This window comes from Netta rufina, assembly GCF_964035555.1.
Source record: "Netta rufina genome assembly, chromosome: 5".
Classification (NCBI taxonomy): domain Eukaryota; kingdom Metazoa; phylum Chordata; class Aves; order Anseriformes; family Anatidae; genus Netta; species Netta rufina.
In genome coordinates this window covers 2,713,396-2,731,812 of record NC_140128.1, presented here as the reverse complement: position 1 = coordinate 2,731,812, position 18,417 = coordinate 2,713,396, and the positions used below count along the sequence as shown (strand labels likewise).

At 44.3% G+C, this 18,417-nt stretch overlaps 1 protein-coding gene across 1 annotated transcript in view; it reads left to right on the top strand.

Moving 5' to 3' along the window:
* The first annotated feature begins 17,800 nt into the window (after positions 1-17,800).
* The window catches only part of IPO7 (importin 7), a 36,112-nt gene continuing 35,495 nt past the window's right edge, over positions 17,801-18,417 (top strand). Inside the window, exon 1 of the mRNA XM_084287766.1 lies at positions 17,801-17,989. Coding sequence (XP_084143892.1) covers positions 17,906-17,989 — 84 coding nt within the window. The 5' untranslated portion in view covers positions 17,801-17,905. The remainder of the gene's footprint in view (positions 17,990-18,417) is intronic.

The window sequence follows — 18,417 nt, the reverse complement described above, 5'->3', positions numbered from 1 at the left end:
AAATAGTCACCTCCAAAGACATCCATACCTTAGAAATATCAGCAGAACCTCTGTGTTCACTCACAAGAAAAGTGACATGTCTGGGGAATGTCCCTTAGGACTCTGTAAATAAAATAACTCAGAACCTATATTTAAAAAGTTAATTTAATTTTGTTTACTGGAAAGAAAACCATGACTGAAAAATACAACCATAAGCTGTATTCTTAAGGGTTCAGAAGAGAAAGAGTTTTGGTAACTTGGAACTCAGTGAGTGATCGAGGAAACTTTCAATACATGTTTGAGATCAGCTGTGCTGGAAACAGCTTCGCTCCACAGGGTACTGGGAATGATAGCTGTGGACTGAAAATAGATTTACTCTCTTCATGTTTAAAGTATCACCTATATATAATATATAATTTCATAAACAGTCTAAAATCTCCTCTGTCTTTGGAGCTTCTTTCTAAATCCCTCCTGATAAGGAACATATACTGCACAATACAGTGTTTGTCAGAGAAAGAATGATAAAAGTGCTCTGATCTCCAGTTGGATTTGCTCAGTGACTTTGCCAGTGGAAGCAGTACTCTCTGTTATCTGTTCTCTGAGGCTATAGACAGAATTACGCAATTATCTACAAGCTTTGTATGAATCAATTTTTGGAAAATGTACCTTCAACACAGAATATAAGACTTCTTTCAGAATCACAGAACCATCTAGGTTGGAAGAGATCTCCAAGATCATCGAGTCCAATCTCTGACCTAACATTAACCAGTCCTCCACCAAACCATATCCCTAAGCTCTACATCTATACGTCTTTTAAAGACCTCCAGGGATGGTGACTCAACCACTTCCCTAGGCAGCCCGTTCCAATGCCTCACAACCCTTTCGGTAAAGATGTTCTTCCTAACATCCATTTCTAGATTGCCCAAAATAATCAAAAAGACCTAGGCACTCAACCTGAAGTGTGAAAAATACCTAAAACTCAAATCAACTTACCTGAACCAAGTCACTCACCAACACTTAAATCAGTCTCCCAAAGCATGTTCCGTATGGCAGATTTCATGACACACAGAAGAAAAAGGCAGCTATAGTTTCAAAAAGAAGAGCCAAATCTCAATTTTCTTGCTCCGCAGATAGCTGAGCCACCATCCCGTAAATCCCTTGTTCTGCTGGCAACTCCAGGAACAGAGAAGGGTTTTAGGACGCTCACAGTCAGAGCAAGAAAGTCCTTTTCAATTGGGAATAAACAGGAAAAAAAATACCTCTAACTTGGAAATGAAACTAGAGAATCATAGAATAAATAAGGTTGGAAAAGACCTTCAAGATCATCTGGTCCAACCACCACCCTACCACCAATGTCACCCACTAAACCATGTCCCTAAGCACCACGTCCAACCTTTCCTTGAACACCCGGCCAGGCGGTGATGCCTGTCCCAGTGCCTGACTGCTCTGAGAAGTAATGTCTCCTCATTGTTTTACTTGCCGAAGAGCAGCGCTCTTTGTTCAATTCTTGAATTGTTGCAGAGTAGGGGCATGGCGTTTCCATTTTTCCATTCCCCAGTGACATCACCCGACTACCAGGACTTTTCTGCTGTGATGGAGGGAGGCTTGGCAACTACATCAGCCAGTTCCCTCAGGACCCTGGGATTCTTCTCATCAGGTCCCGTAGACCTGTACCTCTTTGGATTTATCAGCTGGTCTCAAACTTGCTCTTCGCTTACAGTGGGTGGGACTCTGCTCCCCCAGCCTCCATCTATGGGTTCAGGGAAATGAAAGATGTGGGAAGCCCTTCTACCAGTGCAGACAGAGGCAAAGAAGTTGCTGAGTACCTCAGCCTTCTCCATGTCTGTCATTACCAATTACTCATATAGAAACTCACTCCTAATATAAGAAATTAGCCAGCTATAATCACTCACACACTACTGTTTTCACCCCTTGGTTTATTTTCACAAATGTTAAAGGCGCATGGTGGTTCTTGGGGACTCCTCCTGTCTCCCCAGCGCAGCAGCCCGAAGGGAGCAGGGGCCTCTCTTGTGCTCCTCCTCGAGGCTGTGCGCAGAAGGGCTGCCACCTCTCACACAAGGGCTGGCGGATGGGAAAGAAGCACTCACAAAACCCTAAGAATTGGCAAAGATCTTTATTGCCAGGTGGCTCCAGGCTAATGCCTGGAGTGGAGCCTGAGCGATGAGGAATATGGAGCTTGCCGAGCCCTTCTGCACAGCTGGCGGTGTTCCTTCAGGACCTGTTTCAGAGAGCTGTCGAGGTGGTCCCCTGTTTGTTGTGGCTGAGGTGGATCCACTTCCATAGGTTCTTCTTCATCTTGTGGACCCACCTCCATGGGCTCCGCGGGTTGGAGAACGAGCCAGTCCCTGGCAGGGACTGCCCACACAGGCTGCCTTGCATTGGGCATATTTTCCGGCCACGGTGCCGCACCAGGACGCCTCCCAGTTCCATGCCTCGGGTCCATTCGGTTCTCCGCTTGATGTTCATTCAGGGAATCCCTGCTGTTATCTGTCCCTTGGCCACGGCTGGGTCTCGCATCGCACTCCGTCCGCTGGGCACGGCTCCGCTTCCTGTGGTCCTCCAACCCACGCTCTCCGCCTTTGCTGCCATCACTGGACCTCCGGCTAGGCCCAGGCCTGCTGCTGGTGTCCATCAGAGGGGCCGGTCTGCTCCCCACATCGCTCCGGCTCCAATGGTATTTATCATAAGTGCCTCTGGGCCGGGCACCAGACACCTCCTGGGCACTGCTGGTTCTTGTGCTGGAGGCGCTGGCCCTCGACCCATGATGCATCCTCGCAGAGGCAGACATCCTCCTCAGTGGTCCTAGGAGCAATTGCTTGTCCTCGCGCTGAGAAGGGCTGCTGCTTGCCTCTAGCCTCGCTCCTATCTCTGGCCTTCCTTCAGCCGATGGCTTTCAGAAGACCAAATCGCTGAGCAAGTGGCGGGCCAGTGGCAGGGGGGCCCCTTTTATAGGGCCCGGGGCAAGGGCGAGGCTGGTGGTGGCCACTGTGACCTCGGCAAAGCTCTGTGATGGAGCAGCCCATGCGAGGCCGAAGGTGGCTGCCTTGGGAGAGGCCTGGAAGATGCCCTCATGTGGAGCAAGGACGAGGGTTGGGGGGGCTGAGGGCCCCCTTTTCTGGGGCTGGCTCCCCCCCCAGGCCATTTGGCTTGCCAGAGAGAAAGGCTGCTCCGTGCAACCCTGCCTCGACCCGTTTTTTCTCCAGATCTCCAAGGGTCAGAATCTCTCGTTAACAAAAAGAAAAGCCCACCACAAAACCAAATCAGACCAATTCAGAAGGCTAAAGCAGTCAAAACGGAAGTACCCACCACAGAATCACAGAATCACAGAATTTCTAGGTTGGAAGAGACCTCAAGATCATTGAGTCCAACCTCTGACCTAACACTAACAGTCCCCACTAAACCATATCCCTAAGCTCTACATCTAAACATCTTTTAAAGACCTCCAGGGATGGTGACTCCACTTCCCTGGGCAGCCTGTTCCAGTGTCTAACAACCCTTTCAGTAAAGAAGTTCTTCCTAACATCCAACCTAAACCTCCCTTGGTGCAACTTCAGCCCATTCCCCCTCGTCCTGTCACCAGGCACGTGGGAGAACAGACCAACCCCCACCTCACTACAGCCTCCCTTGAGGTACCCATAGAGAGCGATAAGGTCGCCCCTGAGCCTCCTCTTCTCCAGGCTGAACAAGCCCAGCTCCCTCAGCCATGTCCTTCTTGTAGCGAGGGGCCCAAAACTGAACACAGTACTCGAGGTGCGGCCTCACCAGAGCTGAGTACAGGGGGACGATCACCTCCCTAGCCCCGCTGGCCACACTGCTTCTGCTGTTGGCCTTCTTGGCCACCTGAGCACACTGCTGGCTCATATTCAGCCGACTATCCACCATCACTCCCAGGTCCTTCTCTGCCTGGCAGCTCTCCAACCACTCATCTCCCAGCCTGTAGCTCTGCTTGGGGTTGTTGTGCCCCAGGTGCAGGACCCGGCACTTGGCCTTGTTGAACTTCATGCAGTTGGCCTCAACCCTTCGGTCCAGCCTACCCAGATCCTCCTGCAGAGCTTTCCTACCCTCGAGCAGATCAACACACGCACCTAACTTGGTGTCATCTGCAAACTTACTGAGGGTGCACTCGATCCCCTCACCCAGATCATCGATAAAGATATTAAAGAGGACTGGCCCCAGTACCAAGCCCTGGGGAACGCCACTAGTGACCGGCCTCCATCTGGATTTAACAATCGTATCTGAACCAAAAGGAAGAATGCTTTTCTGACCTGCTGGAAAGAACCAAAATACATTTGACAATCGCTAGAGTGGTAACTAAGTGGTCAGCTATATGAAGTCACTTCCTTCTGTGGGTGGTTGGATGGAACATTTTATTTTTATCAAATTGAAAGAGCTGTCTTCCCACAGCAGAGAAAAACTTGTATTTGCTTCTTTTTTGATTCACGCCTGGATAGACTGATAGAGCACATGTCACATGGCTGAGTCACTGACATTGCCAATGCGTTGTAGACTGAGTCATGCTGATTGTCAGCAAGGGGAAGGAGGAAGAGAGACTGAGAGTGATCGTACTTCTGAGAGCTTCTGGCTGAAAACTACGAGTTTAAACTTCAGAATAATGTAGCTGACTTTGCTGTAAATAGAACAGGGAGCTACTTTGCTGGCATCTCAGAGAGGCAGTAGCAAAATGAAGCTGCAACAACCTGAAAGGCAGAAGACTTCAGAGCTTGCGTCAGTGCCTGAGACCATTCCCAGGGCAAAGCGCAAAATTTCCAAGCACTCACTACATTGTCTCTGGAGCGCTTTAGGCCTGGTATGGCTCAGTGATGGGGCTGAGCTATCTGTCAGCTTGGGGCCAGGGGGGGTTGGTTGCTGAGGTAACTGATTTCCCAAATGCAAAACTGGCTTGGAAGCAAGAGGGGAAAGTGAAAATCCAACAGGAATCCCAATGAAGAGAAAGTAGATAGCTTGAACCAGTTCAGATGGGAGGGTGGCCAGAGGCCCTGCTCTTGGAGCACAGATGGGCAAAGAACCTGACAGCCATTCTGAGAGAGCTACAGGAGGTCTGAAGTATAGCAATAAATACGCACAATACCCAGAACTGTGGGATATGATTGCCTATTCAAAAGTTCTGAAAAAATTTATATTAGCAGATCTAATTTACGTCAACGAAAATGCAAATTCAGATGTAAATTTAAGACCTCTGCCTGCCTTAACAAAGTTTTACAGTCCTATGAAAACTATACCTGGGATGAACATGTTAACCACGCTGTAATTCCCTAAGTCATGCATATGCTCTTATTGTTTTACAGGAAGGTCCTTCCTCAGCTTAATTTATGTCACTTGGGAAGGAAATCAAGATAACAAAATTCTGTATACAACTGTGCTGATGTAACAAATACACAAATCCTAAGTACACATGGCCTTTTTACCACCTTTCACTGATTTGTTTAAAGACACTATAAAATAGTTCATGAACGTTGTTCCAAGAAGTTGACTTTAATGTAGTTAAAGCACATCTAACTTAATTTATCTATATGGGTGCAGTGTTCATATATAAACTAGTTTTAACAGAGTTAAGGATTTGTAAAGGAGTCCACTTTCCCTCATTTCTCTTAACTGTGGTTTTGCAGGAGTGCAATAAAAAATGCTTGGAGTACTGCGTAGATTAAGCAGTATCTGTCAGAAATTAAACCTCTAACATTTATGTGATTGTGATTATGTCCAAATTACACTTTAAATCAAATAAACCCTTTGCATGGAATGGGGTTTGTGTATTTTGATCAGCTTATACCTCATATTTTTGTTAGTTATAGTAAAAGCCTTGAGGATGTAACTGGTGAATAAGCATCTGCATGGAAGGCAAGTTAGGATGGAATGTGCTGATAAAAGTGAATAGAAAAATGTCACCCAGTGAGATGCACAGAAATAAGCACACATTTGTAGCTGGATAGTCCTGGTTGTGTGCATGAAGGATTAGAAATATCTTGGCACCAGAGCCACAGGTAATGAAAGCTTTTGTTTGTAAAAGTCCGTGCTCAAGGACAAAAGACGAAAACCAAATTAAAGAACAAGCGAGAGCCAAACTTCTAAGAATTAAATTGTTTTGAGTCTGAACTCAGGAATCATAACCATTTGGATTGTTTTCTCTCCTGGTAGTTTCTTTATACGAAGGTGTATTTGTTAACTCCTATTGTACATTTTGTGTACATACCGTATCTATGTACCTACAAATGTACAAAATACACCTTTTAATTCAATTTCCATTTTTAGTAGTGTGTATGCATCTTATTGCTGCTAAGTGAATTAGAAACAGTAAAATAGATAGCTATGATGTTTCTATTCCAAAAGTTAAAAATAAAGGCCAGATTCTCCTTTCTGATGCAGCTTTTGCTCCTCCTAAGTAGTTCAGAGATCACCTTAAATAGCTTGCTAGATTTTTTTTTTCCCCCCACCACATTCTCCAGTGGTGTATATGAAACAGGGAAAGAAGCTTTTCTGGTTAGTCTGCTCATATCCTGTAGTCGAATTCTCCTGATCTGGCCTGTAAGGCTCTTCCAGTAACTAACCATTCATTATGACTGGGCTGATAACCACACGACAATGAACAAATGCATAACTATTTGCAATCATACACAGAGTTAGTTTTTAATAAATATATACCAGGTCATCATTAAACCAGTATTCTGCAACAGAAAATAATTAAAATTCAGGGCAACATCAAAGGGACAGAATGTCAAAATTGAAACATTTTTAAAAAGCTGCTAACATTCTGAGAAATTAATTGCTATATGTGTTTTCCTATGGGAAATTATTAAATTAATTGAAAAAGCTATAATATGACAGATAATACTTACTATCATGATAAATGAGCATCATGGAATCTGTTGTTAATCAGAATTAGAGATTAAATGGGGATGGACTTGTAAGTATAGACTGTTTTCACCTAAGGCAGTTCTTTGAAAGAAACCTCTTCATTTTAATCGTGAACATTATGCACCCAGTCCTAGACACGTTTCCAGTTGAATGGCTTGGCTGAATGCAGAAAGCTAGATCTACAAATGTCTGTGATGAGGAAATTCACACACTTTTTCTACTGCACACAACGGTAGGTCCTTTTTGCTCATACACAGACAACAGAACTAGCTTTTAGGCCCACTTCCCTCAACAAAATTGGATAAAACCAACGACTGCAGAAAATAAATGTCAGATGCTTGTATAAAACTTACTATTAATTAATATTATTTAAGGATTTCTGAATAAGCAAGGCTAGTAGAGAAAAAAAAATGAATGCACAGGAAGGTTTTATAAGAACTAAAAAAAGCTGGTATGTTATTATTCTGTAGTAATCCTTATTGTAGCTGAACCAGCATGTTTGCCTTTTACATAGAATTACTTGCTGTACTGGTGATACAATTTAATGCAAATACTTTAATAAGCTTTCAGCTTGATTTAGCTGTAGCAATTCCTTATTTTATCATGTCACCCCAGCACAAATTTGAATCCAAATTCATTTCACATTCTGAAGAAATGTTCACACGCATTTCACATTCTGGTCACAAAAGGCCAGGGGTTGAACAGCAGAATCCTGGCAAGCTGGAACCAGGGTGTATGAGGAGTGCTCAAGGAGGAGGAAGCTGACATAGCTCTTATTATCCCAAGAACATGATATTGGCCAGCATGCACCATTCCCACACCTTCAGAAAGTGAAATGAAGGGCACGTTTTCCACTTTGTTACTTCACAAAACGTGTGGAAAAGTTATAGAGACGTGCAGCCACAGACATGGGTACTGACAATGCGGTTCTCGTGTTTCCTCACACACTCCGTACTTTGCTGTCGCAGCTACCGGAATTAGCATGCAGGAATCCTGAGGTGTGTTTGTCCCAAAGGCCATGCTAACAGCTAATTTTAATCTAGCTGTTGACCACCGAGAACCTGGAAGCCACTGGATTATGAATTTCAGGGTCAGCTCTGTACTAAGCTAGCCTCAGACAATGGTAATACATCTGGGCTGCTGCCCATGCAGAAGCTAAGATAAAGCTATGTGTCCATTGTGTTCGTATGTCACAGGCAGATACCCAGCCACAGCATGTACACACCCCAGCTCACCCACCTATTATCCCATATGCAGGTATTGGTGCAGCAATGGGGCCAGTCATCAAGATACGCACACACATGCCCACAGGTACAGTATAAAGTTGAACGATAACATTTTCATCTCTAGGTTTAGCATCCGTTTTTTTTTTTTAACAACTTACATACAAAATAGGTCCTGTGTTTACCCTTCCTCAACAATATTAAGCCTTTTGGTAAAGGGGAAAATACTAGTACTTAGAACAGGATAGCCCAACAGAAAACATACACATTCCATTTGGATATCGATACTGAATTGTAAAGACTTGCAAAGAATAAACATGATGAGTCACGTAAACAAAAGTGCTAATCAGTGATTCAACAACTTAGAAAAGATAATATCTAAAACGCAAGCAAATGAAGGAAATTAAATGAAATTGGCCTTATAACTAAAAATAGTATTTTTAATACACTAAAATTCTGATACTTACCTTTGCTGTATCTAGGAAATATACCTTTCATATGTCTCCATGCCTTTCAATCCCTATATTGTTATTTTTTTCTCCTTTTAACATAAGCAGCTATCTAAGGTTTAGGATCTTTAGAGCTATTTCTAATAGAAAATGTAGTGAAGGAGTAATGTACTTTATGAAATCCTATTTATTTATAAAATACGTATCAAAAGTTGTGCTTTGCTTAGTGTAGCAGGAATCAAATAGAAAGGGTAGTGTGTTTCTTTTAGTACTTGTAGGTACTATTTCCAGCTTGTCTTCTGCTCACAGACTCTGTATCCAGTTTTAGTTTTATTCCTAATCAGCTCTAAGTGCTTCCCTGCCGATCTCTGGATATTTCTTTGATGCCTTTTTATGCTTCCCCTCAAACGCAGAACTCAACAAGCAGCAGTATCCTTTATTTGCAGTCCCACCCAAAGAAATGCACTTGGTCATGTAGTTCTGATTCCTCACCTGCCCTGCATGGGATCTGTGGTTTTAATGCAGTTCCGATTATTTCAGCTGTATGTCCCACAAAGGAACAGAACTAGATTTCATTTTTTTTTCTGCTTGAAACGTTTCTATTATGCAGAAATCTCATAACTGGACTCTCCATTTACTTTACTTTTCTAGAAGAAAAAATGTTTATATATCGAACGGGGAAAGGAACAGAAAGAGTATCAGTGCTGCTGATGACATCAGTGCTGGTCACCATCTATGGAAAACTGCATAGTCTAAATATCTACTGACAATTTAAGGTGCTTCAGGATACTGAGCTTCCAATGCCCTGACCCTGCTTGTGGTTTCACCTCACAGTAGCATTAGGAATTGATGGTCAAGGCAGGCACACCTGGCTGCCACGACTTGAGAAATTCTTCCTGGGCAATTACGTCTGCCACCAAGGAGCCATACGGGCATGCTTCAAAACACTGATGTATTTTGGAGCGAACAGCCTAGAATTACACAGACCAGAATGAGTTAATAAACCGAATATTATGTTATTAGATTACTAAAATTATTAATGCATGTATGTTCTCTGCAAATGAAAAGCTTCTGCTACGTGCTGAGAATTTATTCTGGGTGCATTTTTAATATAATAAAATCCTAGTCCTGTTTTACTCTACTCATTGTTACTTAATCAATTTTAATGGAATGAATATGATTATAAAGATTATTTTTTTTCTAAACAGGACTAACTTGAACTTTGTCTTATTAAACAGGAAGAAATATACTTCCATAAATATACATATAGCTTACATAAGCTTTAGCTGAACATATATTGCTAACAGTACCACTAAAGTTTTAGCTTAAATGTACTTTTTTACTCTTAGAGAATTTCAGATTTTCTTTGCCTGTCCCCTGGCTGAACATCTTTTGTTATTTCTGAGCAATTTCAGTTGATCGCTGTGCCTTAGATGTAAAAGCTGCAATAGTAAGATTGTGTTTTCAAAGTTAGCTTCCACCTGAACACTAATAAATCATAGATGAACATCCCCTATCCTTAGATTCTCTAGAAATTTGTTTCCTCAAAATTTAAAGTCTGCATTACGATTTAACCTACAAGTGTCCATTTTAGGCACAATCACAAGAAGATTAGATGAGCTTTGAGTCCTGCTTAGGGGACAGGGAGGAAAGGACATACTCGTTTTCTTGCAAAAATAAAATAAAACTAAGCACATAATGCATTCAAAGGAAAAGCATTCCTGGAGAGCACTGGGATCACAGTCATTCTGAAGACATTATGTTCACTTGCAACAATTCTGTGATCTTCGGTATGTGTTTTCATTTCAAAATAGCACAATACAGTCCATTTAATGCATTTCTAACTTCTGTGGTTTTGGAACTGAATTAAAAACATGAAAAGAGCATGAACTGTTAGTGCCATCTTACCAACCTTCACAGGCAGCAGTTACTAACTCTTGTTCTTCTCCACAGGGTATCACAGATCCACCGTTCTGCAGCATTTTCCCTAGTGGCCATGAAATTCTTTTTTTTTTTTTTTTTAATACAGAATTTCCCATTCTCTGAGTCTGATGTTCCATTTTCTGTGTGTATGCGCCATTGAGGCTTATTTGAAACTGCCTCTTGCTGTTTCATTTTCCTTGCATGAAGAAAAGGAAATTTTCTCTTGGGGGTAGAGTTAGAGAGCTGGAGGGGACTGCATATTGCAATGAGGGGAAGCTAAAAGCAAAAATGCATATACAAATATAAAGGCACAGGCTGAAAATAGTGCCTGAAGTAGGAGGAGATAAACTGCTGTAGCTACAGAAACTTTCCTTCCATTGCCCCACTGCACAGAGCCTGATGTAGGTTCTGTCTGGGTTAGCTAGACTTCCACACCGTGGAAACTGAGCTTTTGGGTACAGAAACGTCCAACTTAAAGCAAACACCAAAAAAAAATGTCCATGCAGTTTATGATCACATCATCTAGTCCAACATCCTGTGTCGTACTGGCAATTCAAGTTTACTCACATATTTTTGATTAAAGCCCTAATCCTGTTGGTTTGACTGAAGTACTGCTTGTGTTTTTCCTAAAACATACCTTCCAGAATGGCATCCAGTCTCAGTCAGAAGACACTGAGAGATGGGATAATGATTATTGCCACAGGGAATTTGTTTCAGAGAGTCTCTGGTTTCATCTGTTAGATACTTGATCCTGTTGCATCTTTATTCACTGAAGAGCTGTGCAATACATTCATCATTTTCTTCCTGAGGAGATACTGTCACTCCTTTCCCCACCTTGCTGCCTAGAGTCAACTGTTAAGAGTTCATGATGGAGTCCTGTACCTTTGAGAAAAATTTATTAAATTATTTTTAAAAAAGCAACTGTTAGAAGCCCATTTTTTCTGAGCTCAGAAGAAACAAATAATGACTGAATCTTGTTTTCAGCCTCTCTCCCCTGGGAAACCTGTTTGAATAGACGCTTTAACATCTGCTCAAGCCTTACCATCTGGATGGAGCGGGTGGGGGCAGATTGTTATTTGGGGAAGGTGCAGGGTGTCTAATGTTGAGCTCATGGCTACATAAAGGAGCTTAGTGTCTTCTTTACATACACTCTGAACAAAACTCCAGCGAGTTTGCCTTGGGGATGAAGCCAACACCCAGCTGCCTGAAGGAGATTGAAGGGAGCTGCGCAACCACACGGATGGCATGTTATGGCATTCTGCTCCCCCAGCCGGAGCTGGCCTGGGAGCAGGGACTTTGGAAGGAACCTCCCTTACGCTGCCCACCACATCTCTGCTCTGTTTAATCATTACAGAAGTGACTGGCACACAGTAATCAAGACTCCTCAACTTTTGTCTTAAACCTAACTTTGGCATTTCCAATATGTCTCTGTTTTCTTCAGCTCATATTATTTTCATGGGTATTTGATGTAATCCAGTTCGTAAATACTTAACAAATATAAATACTTGAACTACTCTCTGGCAACATAGCATCCATCGCTTCAGCACCAGAGGAACGGGCACATTGCTTCCCTACGCCCCTGTTTGAGACCTCTGCTTACAACTTGAAGATTCTTCTAAGTCTTTTGCCATAATGTCCTGCTGGGAGCTCACGTCAACTTGCATGCTCATCACTGACAATACTTTCAGACTACAGAAACTTGCCTGCATTTTCTGTTTCTAAATGTATAACTTAACATTTGGCTACATCAAAATGCATCTTTGTTTGTTGTTAGGTTATCAGCTTGTCCCATCCATGTTGGATTGCTTTGCTGAGCTCACGGCATCCTCATACATGATCTGCTGGGATTTTATAGTTGTTTCAAAACAATTATGTTTTAAAGTATTAAATAGCAAAAAGTCAGCTAGTGGTACTAGTAGGAATTCAATAGAAACCGCTCCAATCACTTTTCACTTATCTCCTTTTTTTGTGAGAACTCTAAGTTAGCCTGTTCTCAATCCATTCCATGTGTGCTCAAGGTTATAACCTAAGATGTTTTTAAGGAAAAAGGTCTCTTCATTCTGAACAATTTTATCAACAAACTAGAGAATTCCTCAACTAATCACCTTTGTTGATTTTACACCGAATCTCATTATCATCAGTTTCTTTTTATAGCTTCATTTCTGAATCCTGTTGGAGCTTTTTATTTTAACACTAATATAAATAGTTTTTTGGAAACTCTGCATATTGGCAGAGCATTTCAATGCACACTTTTCCTTCTTCTTATCATCTTTTGTAGCACAAGTAGCTCCAGGACAGCTTTGGGTGCTGGTGATCCATCCACTCACTCCATGTCCAAATTTCCTTTGGATTTGGAGTAGCTGGCAATACTTTCACATGCAAGTATTTTTTTCCAAATTGGTGTTGTGAATGCTGTTAATGCATTAATACACCGTATTTGTGTAGCTGGAGTCTATTTGGCTGCCGTAAGAGCAACCCTTTTGGCACAGAAGAGTGGAAAACAGCATTTAACAGTCACTACACTTCTTGGAATATGTAGATGGCAGGAAATTTTTTTGAAAAAAAAAAAAAAGAAAAAAAAAAAGATCTGTTGCAAGCACCCAGACTTGACAAGGCTCAAGAAAGATCTTTGACAGCTGTGCTCCCTTTACGCACACATCTTTGGCATCTAACTTTTCATTTACTATAAATTGAATTGTACTCTAGAAAGGCATACAGGCCAATCGCTGCTCTGCAGCCAGTTCCAAGGGAGCATGCTACTTTATTAAAGCTGACAAATGTCGTCTTTGTTATTGTTCCAGCATTCTGGGGAAAATACACCACTGCTAAACCCAAAGCAGTTTATGAGAGTATGTTTATCTTCAGGAGTAATTGTAGCTGATCTGTATCTGATGTTTGAGGCCTGTACAATACTACATATACCTTTTATGAGATAATTTGAGAAGCTCCATTCCCTCACAACGGGAATTCTCTCAGCTTGACCTTCTTCCCAGCTCCGCTGCGCCGATTTCCAGCGACTTTCAGTACGAGCTTCTTCGAGTGGTTTGCTGAGTCTGGCCGAACCTATCCTCATGAGGCGATCAATGTGCCTGTTCCGTCCTGGTCTCCATTCTCCCAGCCTGTTCCTTTTCATTCCTTCTTTCTGCTTCTTTATTGATGACATAACTTCATCGTGTTGCCTTTTTCCTCTTGAGGGCAGTTTCCCCTCTTATACCCTTCACCCCACAGCAGTCCTTTTCAAAACAACTTTTAATTGCTCAAACAACTTTGCATATAACAGCAACAGCAAACACCCAGCAACTTCCACGCCTTAATGGCTGGAGAACAAGCAACCCCAGACTGCATGGAGTCTCCTGAATCACCCTTATTTGTTCCCTCTAAACTCCTTTACATTCCTGATGGCCTCATTGTTAAGAGTCTAATGGTATCATCAACCACGGGGCCTTCAGACCCCCATGGCCACACTCCCAAATCTCCCCCTTCTTTATTAATATCAACCATCTTCTCGACACGAATTACCACTCCATATATAACACTTTGGTGCCAGTTGTCATCTGTTAGGCAGTTCCACTTACACTTCTAGTATGTATGTTTTCTTTGATCCTTACTGTTTCACCTTCCTCTTTAAAAATAAGCTACCCATTGCAAATGGCATCAACAAATTGTTCAGATCTGCGATAAAATCCTTTTTAACCTCATGTGTGCTTCTTCTTAGAGCTAGTGTCCAGTCTACCTGAAATGTCCAGCCTGGCTGAATCCAGTATTTATTAATTTCTGTGAGCCATTTGTGAATTTAACCCTGTGGTGAGATTAGTTACTGCTACTATTTTTGGGCCTGCAGGGATAGAAATGCAAACGTTGTTGTGAAGGTAAACATTCCCTGGCATACACTGTCTTCTGTTTCAGAATACTCAGACTCTGGACAATGGCTTACATGTTCTTCTGCATATTTTTTTTTTGGCCTCCACTTTTGTATACAAATGGCAGCAGCTTCGGTGACTAGCTTCTGTGGCTACTGCTCTGGCTACACTGTTGCGCTTCTTTTCCCTGCGGCATTTTGCATCTGTATAACTGACAAAGAGTATTATGTATAACCAGCACCTCATGAGCCCTTTGTCCTCTCAAGTGTTTATTTTTCTTTTTAGAGAAAACACACTCCGTCTCAAAATTTGTTGATCAGCTTAGTGTCTCAGTTCTCTCTGGTTAGAGGCATTATTGCTTTGCTCCTTTGATACAAAGAGCGTTGAGATTTGATCTTGTTATCTGTGCTGTGACACAAAAGCATGGAAGATATTTTGTTGTAGCTCTTTGGATGATATTAAGTCTACAGTGTTTCACCTTTGTTTACATTTTGGAGAACATCCAGAAGAGGCATGTGACTGCAGATCTGGGCAGCATGTAGAAGAGTGCTGTACGACATCATGTCCTGAAATGATGCTACATTGCCACTTGGGTCTGCTTGGTCTGTGTGTTTTCCAGGCTTACTTAGAAAGGCAGCCATTCATCGCTTCTTCACTGTTTAGTTTTAAAAATGAGGCACTAATTTTCATACCTGCGATAAATAAATAAATAAATAATCGATGTAAATTGTAAATTGCAAAAGTTTTTAGCATTATATTAAAAAATAGATAAAAACATTAAGCAGCAGTAAGAGAAAATGAGAGATACGGCTTTTAGTCCAGAAACAGTCATGGAAAAACTACTGGTTTGGAAATTTTATCTATAAAAGCTACTCTGTTATGCTCTTTCTTATTCTGAAAGATACTCTAGATAAACCTGAGTAATGGAGATTTTGCCATCTGAGATGGTGCCGGTTGGCCTGCCTTAGGCCATTCCCAGGGACTGTGGCCAGCTGGTAGAGGATGGCCTCTACAATCAAGCTGGCTTCATGCAGGCTACATGTGGGGAACAGCCTGTGCCCATGCTACCCCAGTGTATGGGAAACGTTTGCAGGACCACTAGCATAGTAGGGTGGCAACTGCAATCAAGCTTTAATGTGGCATTTCCCAAAGCTCTTTAACTTAACTAGCAAAGAGATAGCATCCTTTATCAATTCACTATTTTGTATCACTTAATTTATATTGTTTGCCATACGTATCTGCATTTCTGTTTTTTCCTTTGATACTGTTTCTTTGATAATGTGCCATCATTTTAGAATTGTCCCAGGATGGGCTGATTGTGAAACTTTTTTTTCTCAGTTGAATTATTTGACTGCTCGATAAACTCCTCTCACAGAAATAACAAAAACATTTTCGAGTATATCACTGAAAGGCACCTCCCAAAGAAGACAAGACACTGAATAACTCTATACTACCAATTCTATACTACAAATAGCTACACAAACAACTTATTTCCATAAACAGCATTCCTTATTTTATTGTGATTACGCATGTAAGTGAAATTACTTCAGCGCCTAAGTGCTTGCAGGGGACAGCCTGCAGGAGCCCTTCACAGATGTTACATATGGAGTAGTAATTCGTGTCGAGAAAATTGTTGATATTAATAAAGAAGGGGGAGATTTAGGAATGGGGCCATGAGGGTTGGAAAACCCCATGATTGAGATAACATTAGACTCTTATCGACGAGGCCATCAGGAATATAAAAGGGTTTAGAGGGAACAAATAAGGGTGATTCAGGAGACTCCATGCAGTCTGGGGCTTCTTGTTCTCCAGCTGGTTTCTTGTTCTCCAGCCGTTAAGGCATGGATGTTTCTGGGTGTTTGCTGCTGTTGTTACATTCGAAGCTGTTAGACCAATGAAAAGTTGTTTTGAAAAGAACTGCTGTGGGGAGAAGGGTATAAGAGGGGAAACTGCCCTCAAGAAAAAAAAAAAAGGCAGCACGATGAAGTTACATCAATAAAGAAGCAGGAAAAAGAAGTGAAGAGGAACAGGCTGGGAGAATGGAGACCAGGATGGGAACAGGCACATTGATCGCCTCATGAAGATAGGTTCGGCCGGACTCAGCAAACTGCTCAGAGAAGCTTGTACAGAAAGTCATTGGAAATAGGCACACTGGAGCTGGAGAGAAGCTCAAGCTGAGAGAAGAGGACCCGTGCACACAACTGCCTCTCGCTGGTCAGCAGCTGCGCATTATGGGGAATCATACATCCTTAGGAACAAAGACTGTCCTGGTAACCTTACAGCTCATTCTCCTTATTAACAATTGGACAGTTTATGATCCTGAAATATGGGACCAAACTGAGGTCAAGGTTTGGGACTCTGCAACTAAAAGTGACAAGGTTGCGGTGGGATTGCTCGGCACCTGGCGAGCAGTCTCTGAAGCCTTAAAGAGCCGTGTGGAGCCACAATCACAAATGTGTGGCTTGCCAGACAGTGAGGGAGCTGCGGGCTCCTTTACTGATCCCGACTGCTACGCCATCGGCCCCTCTGCTGCTACAGCCATCGAAGGCTTTTGCTGTTCCGCTCCCTGTTGACCTGGACGTGCCTTTTGACCCAGGCCTATGGGCCTTGAAAAGGAGATGGATATGCTTTTCTTCGATCCGGGAAGAACGGAATACCTAAGGCCTGAAGCAAGAAAAGGAATGGAAAATGGAGACTGTTAAGTTATGGAACTTAAAGGATTGTTTTTTACCTTTTCTGTATAGGCATACTCGGGTTACTATGTAAAGCAATGTTCTGTATACATGTGTTTAGTATGTTTGATGTTTGTGTGTGTGTGTTGGTGGAGTGTAGACTCCCTGCACACCCAGTGCAGTTTACTTGCCTTTTATACCTTTTATAGCTTTTATGCCTTTTAGAAATATTTGTTTTATAAATATTACAAAATTCAGATTGACTTGAGACCTCATTTATAACACAAAGGACCAACTGAGGCATCCTACTTCCAGCCCTGTGCCAGTCTCCAGTGACAAGTGCTCAGCTCACACTGGGTGTCTGGCAGTGCATGAACGTCTTCGTCACCTCAGCCTTGTCGATAAAGAACTTCTTTACCGAGAGGGTTGTGAGGCATTGGAATGGGCTGCCCAGGGAAGTGGTGGAGTCACCATCCCTGGAGGTCTTTCAAAGACGTTTAGATGTAGAGCTTGGTGATATGGTGTAGTGGAGGGCTGGTTGGTGTTAGGTCAGAGGTTGGACTGGGTGACCGTGAGGCCTCTCCCGACGGAGACGGTTCTGTGTCTCTGTGCTTCTGTGACCTGCGCGCAGCCGGCGGGGCACCAGGCAGGCGCCGGGCCTTGGAGCCCCCATCCCGCCTCCCTTGACAGGCGGCCCGGCGGCGGCCGCCTGGACTACAAGTCCCGTGGTGCCCCGCGGCGCGGCGGCGGAAGGGGCGCCGCTGCGGGCGGCGGCGGGGGGCAGCTCTATCCGGGCCCTGGGCGCTCCCCTTCCTTTCGCGCCGGCGGCCGCTGCGAGGCGGCGGCTCCATGTGCGCGCGGCGCGGCGCGGCCCCGGCTCCCGCCCTCCGCCTCCCGCCGCCGCCGCCATGGACCCCAGCACCATCATCGAGGCCCTGCGGGGCACCATGGACCCGGCGCTGCGGGAAGCGGCCGAGCGGCAGCTCAACGAGGTGAGCAAGGCCTGGCTGCGGCCGCCGAGCCCGGGGCAGGCCCGGGGGCGGCGGGGCAGGCCGCGGGAGGCGGCGGGGGGCGCCCCCCTTCCCCCCCCCGGTGCCGGCCGTGCCCCGCCGCCCGCCGCGCATTGTCCCCGGCACACGGCAGCGGGGCCCGGCCGCGCCGGGCGGGGCCGCCGAGGGGCTGCGGCGGCGGCGGGAGGCGGCCGCTGCCCGCCCGGCCCTGCCCGGCCCTGCCCGGCGTGGCGCAGGGCCCCGGCTCCGGGCCTGCCGCCGCCTCCCGGCCTCGTGGCCCGGGCCGCGCCGCCGCAGGGCGCCTGCCTGGCTGCAAGCCGGGGGCTGGGGGCTGGGGGAGGGCAGGGGGCACGGCCCCGCTGTATCATCCGCTCGCGGGTGGTGAGGGGGTGCCGCGGCGCCGGGAGGTC